Genomic DNA, 17,558 nt, shown 5'->3' on the forward strand with positions numbered 1-17,558 from the left:
CAGCATCTGCAGTCCTCACTTTTGCCTTGCAGAAAGATTTGGACAGGTTAGGTCAGAAGCCTGAAGTGCAAAGAGACTGGGAGTTCTCGTCCAGCATTCTCTCAAGGTAAACTTGCAAGTTGAGACAGTAGTTAGGAAGGCAAATGCAATGATCGCATTTATTTTGAGAGGATTTGAATATAAAAGCAGGGATGTACTTCTGACACTTTATAAGGCTGTAGTCAGACCACATTTGGAGTATTGGATGCAGTTTCGGGCCCCATTTCTCAGGAAGGATGTATTGGACATGGAGCATGTTCAGAGGAGATTCACTGGAATGGTCCCAGGAATGAAGGGCTTAACATATGAGGAATATTTGAGGACTCTGGGTTTATGCTCAATGGCATTTAGAAGGATGGGGGGAGGATCTAATTGAAACACAATATACTGAATGGCCTGGACAGAGTAGATGTTGGGAAGATGTCTCCGTTGGTAGGAGAGTCTAGGACCCGAGGGTATAGCCTTATAGTAAAGAGAATACCTTCTAGAACAGAAATAAAGAGAAATTTCTTTAGTCAGAGAGGTGAATCTATGGAATTCATTGCCACAGAAGGCGGTGGAAGCCAGGTAATTGAGTGTATTTAAGGTGGAGATAGATAGGTTCTTGAGTACCAAGGCTTACGGGGAGAAAGTTGGAGAATGGAGCTGAGAAACATATCAGCCATGTTGGAGCAGACTCGATCGGCTGAATTTCTGCTCCTATGTCTTATGGTTTTATAACTTATGTAGAATCCTTTTGGGTGGAGGCAAAAAAACAGCAAGGGGGGAAAAAAAGACATTTGTAGAAATGGAGTATAGACTCTTAGACAGTAGCCACTCTGTAGGAAATCAACGAACAGAGCATGTTTAAAAAAAATAATAATTATGGGTGACTTTAACCTTTTTGATTGGGCCAAATAAGTTGGAAAGGGTAGCTATGACAACTAAATCATGGAGTGCGTCAGGGATGGCAGCCTAGGGTAAAATGTCATAGTGCTAACCAGGGAGTAGGCCATCTTGGATCTGGTAATGGGTAATGAGGCAGGCTTAATAAATGACCTCCGAATAAAAGGTCTCCTCGGAAGTAGTGATCATAACATGATAGAATTCAATATTCAGTTTGAGTTGGGGAAACTAGGGTCAAAAACAACTGTGCTTAGCTTAAAGGGAATTATAATGAAATGAGATAGAGTTAACTAAAGTGGACTGGGCAGGTAGATTAGTAGGAATGACAGTAAGCAAGTAGTAGCAGGTATTTAAGGAGGCAATTCGTGACTCTCAGCAAGAATATATCCCAGTAAGGACAAAGGATTCTAAGAGAGGGTTAAACTAACTACTCCTAACCAAGGAAGTTAATTAGAGTATAAAGTTGGGGGGGAAACCTATAAGGAGGCAAATGTTAGTGATGGCCCCAAAAGCTGATAAATCCAGAATCCAGCAAAAGGAGGAATGAAAATAAACTGCAGAGGCATACTGGTGAGGAATACAGAAACTGTCAACAAGAGCTTCTTTAAATATCTAAAAAAGAAGAGATGTTCAAAGTGAACATGGGTCACTTTGAAAATAATTTTGGGAATGATGGTTATGGAGAACAAGGAAATGGCAGAGGAGTGAAATAGATATTTTGCATCAGTCTTTCACAAGTGAACACTCCATCAATACTAAAGAATACAGGGGAGGAACTAAATACCATCATCACTACCACCATCATCATCATTTAAAAGATTTTTAAGGGTGGGATGTCATGTTGAGATTGTACAGGATGTTGGTGAGGCCCCTTCGCGAATAGTGTGTCCAGTTCTGGTTGCCCTGTTGTAGGAAACACATTATTAAACTGGAGAGAGGTCAGAAGAGATTTACCAGGACTTCGCGGGAATGGAGGTTTTGAGTTATGGGGAGAGGCTGGATAGGCTGGGAACTTTCTCACTGGAGCATAGGGGATTGAGGGGTGACCTTTTATAGAGGTTTATAAACCCATGAGAGGTATAGATAAGGTGAATGGCACGTGTCTTTTCCCTAGGGTGGGTGATTTCAAGACAAGGGAGCATAGTTTTAAGGTGAGAGGAGAAAGATTTTACTAAAAAAGACAAGGGGCAACTTTTCTTTACACAGTGGTTTGTGTGTGGAATTAACTTCCAGAGGGAGATGTGGATTTGGGTGCAAGTTACAAAGTTTAAAAGACGTTTAGAAAAGTATATTAATAGGAAATGTTTGGAGGGATATAGGTCAAGCGCAGGCAGGTGGGACTAGTTTAGTTTGCAATTATGGTTGGTTGGACCGAAGGGTCTGTTTCCATGCTGTATGACTCCATCGCTGCCAAACCCACAGCCCTGTAAGATCTGCTCCTACTATCTCCCTCCCTCTACCCCATAAATCCCCAATTTCCATGACCGGCATGTCATCAGCATTGTGGCTCGTGAGCTGTGGGGTTCCCTTCCCTAAAACCACTTTGCTTTCTTGTTTTTATTTTAAGGTACTCCCTAAAACCTGCCTCTGACCAGGTTTTTGATTACGTGTCTTAATACCTTGTCTTAATTCTGTTTGGTAATGGGCACTGTGCAATGCATTAGGATGTTTTACTACATAGAACATAGAACATAGAAAAATACAGCGCAGTACAGGCCCTTTGGCCTAGACGTTGTGCCGATCCAAGCCCACCTAACCTACACTAGCCCACTATCTTCCATATGCCTATCCAATGCCCGTTTAAATGCCCATAAAGAGGGAGAGTCCACCACTGCTACTGGCAGGGCATTCCATGAACTCACGACTCGCTGAGTAAAGAAATGAGACTCATTGCACGGTTTATATGCACACACAAACGAACAAGCAACTAACTTAGGTTGTATAGCGACTCCTGCTTCTTTACAGATGCACAATGTTCTTCATCCTTAAACTCCAAGATCTATCCCATTCCCATTGATGCAAATGTTAAGGACAGATTGAAAGTAATTGGCTGAAGAAATGAGAGTGATATGAGCAAAAATGGTTTCATGCAGCAATTGGTCAGGAGCTGGAATGAGTGGCCTCAGAGTAGGGCAGAGTGCATTCAATTCAAGCATTCAAGACGAAATGGGATTGGTCTCTGAAAGGACAGTAAGTGAAAGGCTACATGGCAAAAGCTGGGCATGGCAGGGGGTGAATAGCTCCCCAACACAGACACGTCAGACTAAGTAGCCACCTCCTGTGCTCCAACCATTGTGTGATTCAGTGATAAGTTATATGACTAGTCTTAGTGGAAATAAAGTGATTTATTTCACACTGTTTCTTCATCATTGGCTACACTCTTCACAAATACTATGACATTTGACTTCTCTCTTTTTCTCTGAAAATGCAACATCTATTCTGAAGCACTTCGCAACAGCCTGCACTACTATAGCGAGGAAAATGTTCCATATCTCTATGCTATATGATTAGTCATAATACATCAAATCTAGAGAGAAATGGCAGTGAGCAGCTATTGCAAGAATTTCTCTTTTGTGCTCAGAATTATCATGTAATTTGTTTAAAATATTGTAGTTGCCTAAAGCATGTTCACTCCAGTAGTTGGGGAACTGCAGTATAACAAAATCAAAGAGATTACTGTTCCTGTTAGAGCAGAATAACTTTGTAGAGGTACATGACAACACAATGTAATTGCTGCAAACCTATGATTTTGTTTCCAGAATTCACTTAGAACAATTCTCCAACAAAGCTATCTACTACCCATTAATGTTTGCATGTGGCTCATTCTGTTTATCAAAATTGTACATTTCTAGTGAAATTTACTGCTTTCTTCCTGTCAACAACAAAATTAACCATTGTTAGGAGTCTAAATAGCATTCTTTGTAGTACTTACTTTTGAAATGTTAGTTACAGATTATTTAGCAATCACAAGTGGAGGATGGGCTTTTTAAACCTTAGAAACCTCCCCCCAAGGATACTGGTGCCCCTCAGGTTCAGGTGTCGACCATCCTGTTTATAGAGGTCCCACCTTCCCCAGAAAGAACCCCAGTTATCCAGATACCGGAATCCCTCCCTCCTGCACCATCCCTCCCTCCTGCATTGTTCTCTCTCCCTATTCCTCGACTCTCTATCACGTGGCACCGGTAACAAACCAGAGACAACAACTCTGTTTGTTCTAACTCGGAGCTTCCAACCTAGCTCCCCGAAAGCCTGCCTAACATCCTCAGCCCTCTTCCTACCTATTTCGTTGGTGCCAATGTGGACCACGACTTCAGGCTGCTCCCCCTCCCCCTTAAGGACACGGAAAACACGATCAGAGACGTCACATACCCTTGCACCTGGGAGGCAACATACCAAACGTGAGTCTCTCTCGCCCCCACAGAACCCCCTATCTGTGCCCCGAACTATCGAGTCCCCAATAACTATTGCTCTGCTCTTCTCCACCCTCTTCTCCATCCATACATGATGGATGCTATATAAATGCTAGTTGTCAGTAATTCTAGTCTGAGGAAGGTTTCTGTCTGGTAGATGTAATAGTGACGATCACTGGTGTGTGGAATTGAGGCAGGTTGATAGTTCAAACTAGACATTTCAAAACACTTTTTCCTTTTCATAGGATGTGGCTGTCACCGGGTAAGGCCAGCATTTGTTACCCTTGCCTATTTGCTGTTGAACTGAATGCCATGTTAAGGTTATGTCAGAGGGCAATTAAGAGTCCACTACATTGCTGTGGGTCTGGAGTCACATGCAATCCAGACCAGGTAAGAATGGCAGTTTCCTTCCCTAAACGGCATTAGTTAACCAGTTGGTTTTTTTCCCAACAATTAGCAGTGGGTTCTTGGTCATCATTTGGACTTTTAGTTCCAAGAATATCTTAAATATCTTAATTTCAGATTTTTATTGAATTCAAATTCCATCTGTCGTGGTGGGATTCGAACCCAGATCCTCAGACAATTACCTGGATCTCTGGATTATCAGTCCAGTAATTAATACCACAAGGCCATTATCTCCTCCTATCTACTCTGTTAAATCCCCGAGGAAACTTTTATGCTGATATAAGGTTACCTCTCGGTCTTCAATACTCTAAGTACAGGTCCAAATTACTCAACTCCATAACAAACATTGACAATGATTTCCAGGTTTACTCACAGAATCATAGGATTCTTACAATCCAGAAAAAGACCTTTTTGGCTTGTTGTGTCTGTGCTGGTCTGTATGCATCTATTTCATCCTAATTCAATTTTCTGGCATTAGTATGCCTTGAAGTTCCGAGGGCTTATCAAAGTACTTCTGAAATGTCTTGGTGGTTTCTGCCTCTACAGTCCTGACAGGCAGTGAGTTCCAGATACCCCCAGAAGGGAAAAAGTTTTCCCTCATCATCTCCAAACCGCCTGGTTTATTGCCATCTCGCCTTAAGGTGAGAAGTTTCTCTTCCTTGGCCAACACCATCAGCACAAAAACCGCCCTTTCCCAGCCACTGTCAGTTCTGAAGAAGGGTCACTGACCCGAAACGTTAACTCTGCTTTCTCCCTCTCCACGGAGGGTGCCAGACCTGCTGAGTTTCTCCAGCACTTCCTGTTGCCGGTTCTGATTTCCAGCATCTGCAATTCTGTTTGACTTTAGGATACCTTTACGGGGAGATTGGTCAGGATTAGCAATGTTTCGGCGAACGGGGGTTGGGGAATTAGTTTAGTTGCGAGCTATTGAAGAATGTAATTTCCCATTGTTTGGGGTTGATGAGCTGTGCATGTCATGTCTCTATAGACCACAGGCCTAAATGGAATGAGAGAAGTCCAAGTCTCCATTTACTGCTCATTTGATGATGTTACCTCGTGACCTGAGGGGAGGAGTGTTGGAATGAATTGCACTGAATTTTTAAAAATTCATTCATGGGATGAGAGTAGCGCTGGCTGGGCCAGCATTCATTGCCCATTTCTAATTGCTCAGAGGGCAGTTAAGATTCAAACACATTGCTGAGGGTTTGGAGTCACATGTGAGCCAAACCAGGTAAGAATGGCAGTTTAAGTGAACCACATGGGTTTTTCCAATAATTGACTCATAGTTATCATTAGACTCTTATTTCCAGATTTAAAGGAGTTTAAATTACGCCATCTGCCACAGCAGGATTTGAACTCAGGTCCTCAGGTCTCTGGCTTGATAGTCTAGTGATAATACCATTAGGTCATCACCCTGAATAGCTTCTGATTTGATTTAATGTTGACACACAGAGTCATAGAGATGTGCAAGCACAGAAACAGACCCTTAAGTCAAACTTGGCCCTACCAACCAGATACCCTAAATAAATGTAGTCCGATTTGCCAGCATTTGGTCTATATTCCTCTACACCCTTCCAATTCATGTACCCATCCAGATGCCTTTTAAATGTTGTAATTGTATCAGCCTCCACCACTTCCTCTGGTAGCTCATTCCATAGACACACCACCTTTGTGTGAAAAGTCCCTTTCACATCTTCTCCCCCCTTAAAACTATGCCCTCTAGTGTTGGACTCCCCGACTCCAGGGAAAAGACTTTGTCTATTTATCCTATCCATGCCCCTCATGATTTTATAAACCTCTATAAGGTCACCCCTCAGCCTCCAACGCTCCAGAGGAACGTCGTCCCAGCCTACTCAGCCTCTCCCTCCAGCTCAAACCCTCCAACACTGGCAACATCCTTATAAATGAACCCTTTCAAGTTTCACAACATCTTTCCTAAAGCAGGGAGACCAGAGTTCAACTTTGGTTATTTTGCACTGTCCATATGCAGAGAGGACATTTTCCCTGGCATTACTCACCGCTCCTGGGTTGCCCCTTCACCCCATGCTGATGACCTTTCTTGACGAGTGGAAATCTGGGATCTGAAGGAAAGGGTCAGGACCATATCTGACTCATACCATGAGGGCTGGGAGGAGTTGATGCTGAGCTATCTGCGGAGGTGGAAAGTGTCAGCTGTCCCCATACAACCGGTTAATTGTTGTCTCATGCTGGCCTGTGCTGGGACGACCATTATTAGATTAGATTAGATTACTTAGATTCCTTACAGTGTGGAAACAGGCCCTTCAGCCCAACAAGTCCACACCGCCCCGCCGAAGCGCAACCCACCCATACCCTACATTTACCCCTTACCTAACACTACGGGCAATTTAGCATGGCCAATAAACCTGACCTGCACATCTTTGGACTGTGGGAGGAAACCGGAGCACCCGGAGGAAACCCACGCAGACACGGGGAGAATGTGCAAACTCCACACAGTCAGTAGCCTGAGGCGGGAATTGAACCCGGGTCTCTAGTGCTGTGAGGCAGCAGTGCTAACTGCTGTGCCACCGTGCCGCCTTAACAAAATATATGAATGACCTTAGATGAGGGAAGTGAATGTACTGAAGTCAAGTTTGTGGATGATATAAAACTGGGTGGGAAGGCCGGTGGTGAGGCTGACACAAAATGTCTACAGAGGGATATAGATGAGTTAAGTAAGTGGCAAGTGAATTGTCATGTGGGAAAAGGTTTTGCACTTTGGCAGGAAGAATAAAAGAGCTGAATGTTATTTAAATTCGGAAAGACTGTTATACAGAAGAATTGAGCAGTTCTCAGATAAATTACAAACAAACTAGCTTCCAAAATCAGCAAGTAATAAGGGGAGGGAATGTATTGTTGGTCTTTAATTCGAAGGGAATGGTGGATCAAGAGTGGGGAGGTTTTGCTAAAACTGTACCAGGCACAAATCAGACCCATTTGGAATGCTGTGAACAGTTTTGGGTCCCTTCATCTAAGGAGAAAGAAACTGGCATCCGAGGCAGTCCAGAGAAGGTTCGGTGGCACAGTGGTTAGCACTGCTGCTGCACAGCGCCAGAGACCTGGGTTCAATTCCCGCCTCAGGCGACTGACTGTGTGGAGTTTGCACGTTCTCCCCGTGTCTGCGTGGGTTTCCTCCGGGTGCTCTGGTTTCCTCCCACCATCCAAAGATGTGCAGGGTCAGGTGAATTGGCCATGCTAAATTGCCCGTAGTGTAAGGTAAGGGGTAAATGTAGGGGTATGGGTGGGTTTCGCTTCGGCGGGTCGGTGTGGACTTGTTGGGCCGAAGGGCCTGTTTCCACACTGTAATCTAATCTAAATCTAATCTAATCTAAATTTGGCTGATACCAAGTATGGAGGGATAGGCTTCTGAGAGGTTGAGTAGATTGGGCATGTACCAATCAGAGTTCTGAAAAATGAGAGACCACCTTATTGAAACATACAAGATTCTTAGATAATTTGACTTTGTCAATGCGGAAAAATAATTTCCCTTTGCAGAAGGGACCACAATCTTGGAGTAAGGGATCGGACATTTACGAGAGATGTGGAGTAGTGGATCCCCTTACTACAAAGTGCCATGTACGTCATTCAGTATATTCCGGCCTGAGGTAAACAGATCAGGGAGGGAATCAAGAATTACGGAGAAAAGGCAGGAAAGTGGAGTTGAGGATTATTAGATCAGCCATGATCACATTGAATTCGTGGAGAAGACTTGATGGGCTGAATGGCCGCCTTCTGCTCTATATCATATGTCCTTATGGACCCATGGCGAGAGGGTTGTGGATGGGGAGGTAGAGACTCCACCTCTGTCACTGTTGAGAAAGGGAATTTGTCGGGAGGCATAGGGGTACTGTCACAGCCAGGAACCCAGAACCCGAGGATTATGTACTGGAGAAATGGGTTCAAATCCCACCCCAGGAGATGATTAAACATCTGGGAAATAACAGGCCCAATGTTGACCACTGCTGGGGAAAAAAAAACATCTGGTTAACTAATTCCCTTTAGGGATTCGTGTGTCTGTGTCTGCGTCAGTGTGAAAGAGTTTGAATGTGAGAGACTTAATTGGAAAACCTCCATAAATAAACATGTTTCAAACTGCATTGACCTGTACAGACAGCGTCGGTTGCTCATGTTTGAGCACAGAATATATTACTCGGCATAAAGAGACTGTCTCCCAGGCTGTCTAACTGATACAATCTGCGTCTCACTCAGAATGTGGTGATCGATATGAAACCTCTGCTCGGTTTGTATGTCCGAGTGAGTAATCCCTCTCTGTCTGATTGGTATTAGCTGTCCCTCCCTCCCTCCTTTCCCTGTGTTTTGACCCTGCCTCCAGCCTTGACCCTTGTGTTTCTTTTTCGGCTTCTCCAGCTCTGCCTGCGACTTGTGGCAGTGGGTTCCCCTCCTGGCCGTGGCCTGTTACATCTGGTATGAAAGGGTACATTGAACTCCATTCATTTGACACAGCCACACAGTCATACGTGGTTGCGCCACTCTTCCTACAAACTCCCCTGAACCCCAAGGTAACTTCCTGTGCAACTGGAAAAGATACAAAACCTGCCAGTACACCATCCCCATCACTTTCATCCAGGGCCCCAAACAGTCCTTCCAGGTGAGACAGAGGTTCACCTGCCTCTCCTCCAACCTAGTTTACTGCATCAGGTGCTCCTGATGTGGTCTTCTCTACATCGGGGAGACCAAACATAAACTTAGGGAGCGGCTTGCCGAACCTCTCAGCTTAACCCGCAGGGGCTGACCGGACCTCCCAGTCACTGCCTATTTTAATTCCCCTTCCCAGTCCCTTTTCGACACGACCATCCTTGGTCTCCTCCATTGTCATAACGAACCAAACCACAAATTGGAGGAACAACATCTCGTCTTCCACCTGGAAAGCCTACAGCCCGGAGGACTCAACATTGAGTTCCCTAGTTTCAAATAACCTCTATTCCCAACCCCTGACTCCCTTCCCAGCCCCTCCCTCTCCCAACCACCTACCGGATTCATTCCTCATTGACCGACCAGGTCGTACCCTCTACCTGTCTTCACCTAACCCCACTTTATCACCCTGCCCCCACCTCCCCCTACACCCACACCCAGTCCTGAAGAGTGGTTGCATCTGAAAAGTCGACTTCTCTACCTCCTGATGCTGTCTGGCTTGCAATATTCTTCCAGCCACCAGCCTGTCAACACAGTCATACAGCACGAAACAGACCCTTCAGTTCAATTCGTCCAGGCCAACCAGATATCCTAAATTAATCTAGTCCCATTTGCCAGCATTTGGCCCATATCCTCCTAAACCCTTCCTTTTCATATACCTGTCCAGGTGCCTTTCAAATGTTGTAATTGTACCAGCCTCCTCTGGCAGCTCATTCCATACACACGTCACTCTATGCATGAAAAGGTCATTTTAAAAATTTTTCTCCTCTCACCTTAAACCTATGACCTCTAGTTTTGGACTCCCCTATCCTGGAGAAAACACCTCCTGTGTTCACCCTATCCATGCCCCTCATGATTTTATAAACCTCTACAAGGCCATCCCTCAGCTTCCGATACTCCGGGGGGGGAAAAAGCCCCAGCTTAAACCCTCCGATCCCAGTAACATCCTTGTAAATCTTTTCTGCACTCAATTCTTCTTTCTTGTTTCTCTCTCTCTGTCTCTGGAAGCTGCGTCCATATGCATCAGCCTGTCTCACTATCTTTCACATTCCTTGCCTGTGTCTCTTTCCCACTCCCACTCCCTGGCTCAAGCTTTCACAGTTTTGCTTCTCCTGAACTTCAACACTGCACTAGGTGTGATTTTGATTTGGTCAAGTTTTTGGAGTGTGGTTTGCCCCCGTGACCCTCTGTCTGAGAGGCGAGTGCACCACCCATTGACCCACGGTTAACGATCTTAAAGGGTGGTGGAGTGCTAGTGTCTGTGCCTCTGAACTGGAAGATCTGAGTTTAAACCCAAGATTAGAGTGGTGCTGGAAAAGCACAGCAGGTCAGGCAGCATCCGAGGAGCAGGAAAAGTGATGTTTCGGGCAAAAGCCCTTCATTATTCCTGACAATACTCCTGCTTCTCGGATGCTGCCTGACTTGCTGTGCTTTTTCAGCACCACTCTAATCTCCAGCATCTGCTGTACCCACTTCTGCCTGCCTCAGTTTAAACCCAGCCAGTTCCAATGTGCTTTGCAACATTGTGGAGAAGGACATGGAAGATAGAGAATGTAGGGAAATAGATGGTGATTAGATTAGATTCCCGACAGTATGGAAACAGGCTGTTCGGCCTAACAAATCCACACCGACCCTCTGAAGAGTAACCCACCCAGACCCATTCCCCTACCCAATATTTCCCTCTGATTAATGTACCTAACACTACGGGCAATTTAGCATGGCCAATTCACCTGACCTGTGCATCTTTGGATTGTGGGAGGAAACTGAAGCATCCGGAGGAAACCCGCGCAGACACTGGGAGAAGGGCAACTGTGGATTTTGCACAAAGGCGGGAAGCGAGCCTCATCCCTGGCGGTGCTAACCACTGAGTCACCGTGCCGCCCCGTGACATCTTGAAAAATGTCCATATTATAGAGGAGGAAGTGTGGATGTCTTGAAATGCATAATCCCCAGGACCTGATCAGGTGTACCCGAGAACTCTGTGGGAAGCAAGGCAAGTGATTGCTGGGCCTCTTGCTGAGATATTTGTATTATCGATAGTCACAGGTGAGGTGCCGGAAGACTGGAGTTTGGCTAACGTGGTGCCACTATTTAAGGAAGGTGGTAAAGACAAGCCAGGGAACTATAGACCAGTGAGCCTGACGTCGGTGGTGAGCAAGTTGTTGGAGGGAATCCTGAGGGACAGGATGTACATGTATTTGGAAAGGCAAGGACTGATTAGGGATAGTCAACATGGCTTTGTGCGTGGGAAATCATGTCCCACGAAATTGATTTTGTTTTTTGAAGAAATAACAAAGAGGATTGATGAGGGCAGAGCAGTAGACGTGATCTATGTGGGCTTCAGTAAGGCGTTTGACAAGGTTCCCCATGGGGGATTGGTTAGCAAGATTCGATCTCATGGAATACAGGGAGAACTAGCCATTTGGATGCAGAACTGGCTCAAAGGTAGAAGACAGAGGGTGGTGGTGGAGGGTTGTTTTTCAGACCGCAGGCCTGTGACCAGTGGAGTGCCACAAGGATTGGTGCTGGGTCCATTACTTATCGTCATTTATATAAATGATTTGGATATGAGCATAAGAGTTAGTAAGTTTGGAGATGACATCAAAATTGGAGGTGCAGTGGACAGTGAAAAAGGTTACCTCAGATTACAACGGAATCTTGACCAGATGGGCCAATGGGCTGAGGAGTGGCAGATGGAGTTTAGTTTTGATAAATGTGAGGTGCTGCATTTTGGAAAAACAAATCTTAGTAGGACTTGTACACTTAATGGTAATGTCCTAGGGAGTGTTACTGAACAAAGAGACCTTGGAGTGCAGGTTCATAGCTCCTTGAAAGTAGAATCGCAGGAAGATATGATAGTGAAGAAGGTGTTTGGTATGCTTTTCTTTATTGGTTATGGTATTGAGTACAGGAGTTGGGAGGTCATGTTGCAGCTGTGCACGACATTGCACACTGTTGGAATATTGCATGCAATTCTGGTCTCCTTCCTATCGGAAGGATGTCTTGATACTTGAAAGGGTTCAGAAAAGATGTACAAGGATGTTGCCAGGGTTGGAGGATTTGAGCTGTAGGGAGAGGTTAAATAGGTTGTGGCTATTTTCCCTGGCTGAGGGGTGACCTTATAGAGGTTTATAAAATCATGAAGGGCATGGATAAGATAAAGAGACAAAGTTGTTCCCCTGGTGTGGGGAGTCCAGAATTAGCATAGATTTAGGGTGAGAGGGGAAAGATATAAAAGAGACCTAAAGGGCAACTTTTTCACACAGGGTGGTGCCTGTAAGGAATGAGCTGCCAGAGGAAGTGGAGGCTGGATCAATAGCAACATTTAAAAGGCATCTGGATAGGTATATGAATAGGAAGGGTTTGGAGGGATATGGGCCGGGTGCTGGCAAGTGTGACTGGATTAGGTTAGCATATCTGGTTGGCATGGGTGAGTTGGACTGAAAGATCTATTCTCGTGCTGTATATATCTATGACTCAATGTGCTAACAGGTTGGTTGAAAATAGTTTGCTTTTGAAAGCCAGGTTGTACTGCTGTCTGTGCTGGAAATGGTTGTTTTGAAAACTGGATCCTAGCAGCTTCTCCAGGAATGACAGTCCGTTAGACACCCAACAGGTGCAGGCAGGCTGTAACTGAGGAAAGAGAAGGAGATTCCTAGTAAAACTGCAATAGTGCCTCGCCCGGACAAGCCAAAACTAACTACATGGCTCAGAATTTACACACTCTAAATATTTCTTGGAATTAGGGTGAAGGGAGGAGTCCAATTGTTTAATTGGAAGATAAACATCCTCTTGGGCATTGTAGATTCTGGATTGACTTTGAGAATTAATCCAATGACAGGGCGGTAGTGGAGGGGGCATTCTGCCTTTAATTATGGAGAAAATCGCGGGATTTGGTCATTGCTGGCAAACCTGCCTTTCAATTATCCCCTTGGCTCCTGAACTGTGGGGTTTCTTTAGCCATTGCTGTGGGTGGTGAAAGGTCACTTTCATTCCTGTGGGGCTGGAGTCACATGTATGCCGGAGCGGGTAAAGGTGGCAGGTTGTGGGTGAGGGCTCAGGATGGGTGTCAGGATGAGGGTCAAGGATGGATATAGGGTGGGGAGAGGCTTGAGAGGGGAATTGGGAGTGGGCGTGGTGGTGTTTGTGTGCGAACTAGCTACATTCATGCTAGTGGTGTCCTGGCCTTTGTGCCTGCAGTGTCTCTGACCTGTGCCATGCTGCCCTGATCCTATGCCCCTGTGCCTGTGGTATCTCTGACCTTGTGCCCACAGTGTTGCTGACCTGTGCCTTGCTGTCTCTGACTCTCTGCTCCTTGTTGTAGGTGCGTTTGTGATCTGTTGGACCCCAGGCCTGGTGGTGTTGCTGCTTGATGGGGTGGATTGCCGGAGCTGTGACATCCTGAAGGTGGAGAAATACTTCCTGTTACTGGCTGAGCTGAACTCCCTGATTAACCCACTGATCTACTCATACCGTGATGAAGAGATGCTGCACACCTTCCGTCGGATCCTCTGTTGGCCGTGTAATCGCAGTGGTACCTTCCAGGACCCCATCAAATCTCACATTCTCATGCAGCAGATGCTGACCTCCAACCAACGGGCCTCAACCTCCCAGGAACACTCCACCTTGTAAACATGGTGCCTGAGCAAACCCAGGGCATCCCTTCTCCCTGCCTCTAAATAAACCCCCAATCCCAAATACCCCTGAATATAGCCCAGGGCTTCTGTGTCGGGTTACACAGAAAGATCCCAGGTGAAGTCAAGCCCTTTCAAAGGTCAACCTTTTGTTCTGATCAGACAATCCCCACCCCCAGAGTATGGTGAGGGGGGTAATTGGTTGTGGGGGTTGCCAAGTCATTGTCTTCTCTCCCAGAGGCTCAGGGAATTCCTAGAGTGGGACCCTCCATCTGAAATGACTTGCTGATCGAGGAGGAGGGGTCTGGGGCGTTTTACTGCAGGCCGCAAGATGCCCTGTCGGGCATTTACTAACCACCTCTTTTCAGTATATCCACTCCCACTCCTTCCTGTCCCCAGGAAGAATCCATCCAGGAAATACCCAAGTGCCTGGCTCTGGGAGGGAGGGAAGAAAGGGGCGCTCTAACATTTCCCACTGGAATTCCGGGATCAAGCGGCAGTCCCAATGTCTGCAACAATCCCACGTCTATGGGGACTGACCTTGGCTGATCTTCTGAATGGGACAAGAGCTTAGGAAGCGAGCCTCGACAGGATTGCGTTTGATTCCTTGTTTCTGGAGCTACAGGATAAGGGGGAGGGAGGGGAACGTGGTGTACCTTTTCCAGTCTTGATCTTGTTTTTGAAGAAGAAATTGACCTGCTTGCAAGAACAGTATTCTCATGATCACATTTTGTTCCCAGTCTGTTGTGTGGAACCACTCGGGCAAAACACCCACCTAACTGTGGCTGCGTTTTTGAGACTGGAACTGAGAAAGACGTTTTGTTTGTAAATGCCTTAACCACATTTCATGATGTCTTGCCAATTTCTGCTGAGAGTGCTGTAAGACACAGGGAGGGGTTGGTATGGGGAAAAGGTGGGTGACAAGAGTTTGAGATTTGTGGCTCTCTCCGCTGCCTGCTCTCTGGGCTGTGGCTTACCCAAGGTTGTCACAGGAGGTGATAGGGGCCTCATGCAGTTCACAGGAGTGTCACAGTAAATCACCTGAGGCCGACTCTAACCCCTCCCAGACTAGTCCTGAGGGGAGGGGGTGGTCCCTGGGATACTTTACTTTGAAAAATTGCCCTCATTTTCCAAGCTGGGGTTGGGGCAGCTGGACCATCTATACCCACACTGTGAGCTATCCAAAGCCCATAGGCCTGGAAGGTAATCTCCTGTTGGTTGGGAGTCTTGGGTTTCTGGAGCGGGTCATAGTTGAATTAGGGCCTCCCATGGATGGATAGCTTCCTGATGCTTGACCATGTTTGAGCTCAGGATGGGCCTGCCTGACTGAAAATGTACGATACAAACACACGCATGCACCACATACACACACGTGTGCTCTCTCTCTCTTGCTTTCCCCCTGCATGTGCTCTCTCATGTACTGTGTAAGTATGTGTTTCTAATTCTGTCTTTCTCACTCACTCGCCCTTGCACTCTCTCAAACAATCTGTGTAATGTTCTGTCTGTCTCTTTGAGTCTGCATTCTTTCTCTTGTGCTCTGTCTCTCTTTTTCTCTCTGCCTGTCGATTTTTCTTTCTGCGCCTTTTTTTCCTTGTGCTCTCTGTCCCTCTCTTTCTCTGCCCCCATCTCTCTCACATTCTGTTTCACGTACTCCCATGCTCCATCTGCTTCTTGCTCTCACTAATCCACCCTGAAGCCAATAATCCTTTGTATTTCACGGAGAGATTGTCAGTTGTTCAAACATGTTCCATTTTAACTGTTGCACTGACTTCCAGCATCAGTTAATCACCTGGGCTACCCAGCGCAGCCCTCCTGCCCCAGGCGGGGGGGAGAATGTGCTCTCATCCTCCTGTGGGTGTGGTGACTGTGAAGAAATTATTCTTGGGCTCTGTTGCGTGGGGGGAACCTGTGAGACTGGCATCTGCCCCCAAAGGGAAACAATGCAGTGTTTTGAGGGGCTGCCCCCCAGCTGCCTCAACAGGGACTCTTGGGTGATGAGATCCTGCGTGTGTGTGTGTGTGTGTGTGTGTGTGTGTGTGTGTGTGTGTGTGTGTGTATATATGTACACTGCCTGCAGTTGAGGTTCCCAGCCAGCCCTAGGGTGAGGAAAAGCATCCTTCCCTCCCTCAAGGAGGCTCACCTCTTATTGAAATGATGTTTGGGGGGGTGGCCCTCTGGATGGGGGTCTAGATGTTCTCTGTCTTACCAGCAGCCAGGAACAGGTCTCTGGGCACGGTCTGATTCCTGCCAGAGGCTCGGGCTAGAGTCTCCTTTTATTTAGTCTGTTTCCCTCTCTCTCTGTCTTACTTTTCATCCCTCTCCCTCTCTCTCTTCATAACCTACGTTCCCCAACTTGCCACACCCATCTGCCACCCCTTGAAACAGCCCATGTCCTCAGACACCAGGGCCATTCCCTGTCAATGCTCTTCCTTGTCAGCTTTCAACATTCCCCTTTCATGACTCTCAGTCTCTATCTTAATGAGCCTCAGTTGCTCAGTGTGGATGAGGTTGGGCTCTGTGTGTGTGTCTCTCTCTCTCTCTCTCACACACACACACTCACCCTCTCTCTCTCACACAAGCACACACACACACTCCCTCTTTGGGATTCTCCTTCTCCTGGAACTGAACCTGGAGCTGAACAGGTTTAGACAAAAGCAGTTCTGCCCTTAAGTGGTGCTGCTGTCGCTCTCGCACTCTCTCTGTCTGTCTGTCTGTCTCTCTCTCTCTGTCTCTGTCTGTCCCGGTTCCCAACAGTGTCTACCCTCGGATAACAGTCCCTGCTCAGCGAACAGTGGTGTATTCTCATATCTTTTGTACTGAGTTGTATAGTTGCTTCTGTAAAGTTGGAACTTTTAATTATTGACAGTGTTTTTATGAAAGAATAAAATGATCGCAAAAACTTTTTGCTAAACGTTGGTTCAGTGCGCATAAAGTCCAGTCCATCCTCAAACTTTGAATCTCTGTCAGATCATAGAATAAAAAGTGTGGATGCAGGCCATTCAGCCTATCAATACTGACCATGTGAAAAGCATCCCACCCAGACCCACACCCCTCTGATTTCAATGGCTAACCCACCTAGCTTGCACATCCCAGGATACTATCAGCAATTTAGCATAGCAAATCCACTCTAATTTACACATCTTTGGACTGTAGGAGGAAACCCACGCAGGCAAGGGTGAATGTGCAAATTCCACACAGACAGTCACCTGAGGCTGGAATCAAATCCAGGTCCCTGTGAAGCAGTGGTGTTAACCACTCTGCCACCCAAATACCTCCTATAACAACTACCCAGGGGTTACCGGGACTGTATGGAAATGGATTCTGTACTTGTTTTTTAAACAGTCTTGGACTGTTCACCTTGTACAATAATGCCATGCCCAGTGGAAACTCATGGCCTTGGGATGGTTGGGGTAAAACTGTTTTGGAGGTAAAAACAATGACTGCAGGTGCTGGAAACCAGATTCTGGATCAGTGGTGCTGGAAGAGCACAGCAGTTCAGGCAGCATCCAAGGAC

At 46.3% G+C, this 17,558-nt stretch overlaps 1 protein-coding gene across 2 annotated transcripts in view; it reads left to right on the plus strand.

The window, feature by feature from the left end:
* LOC122548295 (lysophosphatidic acid receptor 1-like) overlaps positions 1-16,073 on the plus strand; it is a 45,394-nt gene extending 29,321 nt beyond the window's left edge. The window contains exon 3 of one of the 2 annotated variants that reach the window (XR_006311206.1): positions 13,735-13,814. Coding sequence is in view for 1 of the 2 variants with exons in the window: in XM_043686823.1 (XP_043542758.1) it covers positions 13,735-14,042 (308 nt within the window). In the remaining variant the exon portion in view is untranslated. Of the gene's footprint in view, positions 1-13,734 lie in introns of both variants that reach the window. The other variant, XM_043686823.1, reaches the window with a different exon arrangement.
* The last annotated feature ends 1,485 nt before the right edge of the window (positions 16,074-17,558 follow it).

The sequence above is a fragment of the Chiloscyllium plagiosum genome, unplaced genomic scaffold, assembly GCF_004010195.1.
Source record: "Chiloscyllium plagiosum isolate BGI_BamShark_2017 unplaced genomic scaffold, ASM401019v2 scaf_9715, whole genome shotgun sequence".
In the NCBI taxonomy this organism is placed as follows: domain Eukaryota; kingdom Metazoa; phylum Chordata; class Chondrichthyes; order Orectolobiformes; family Hemiscylliidae; genus Chiloscyllium; species Chiloscyllium plagiosum.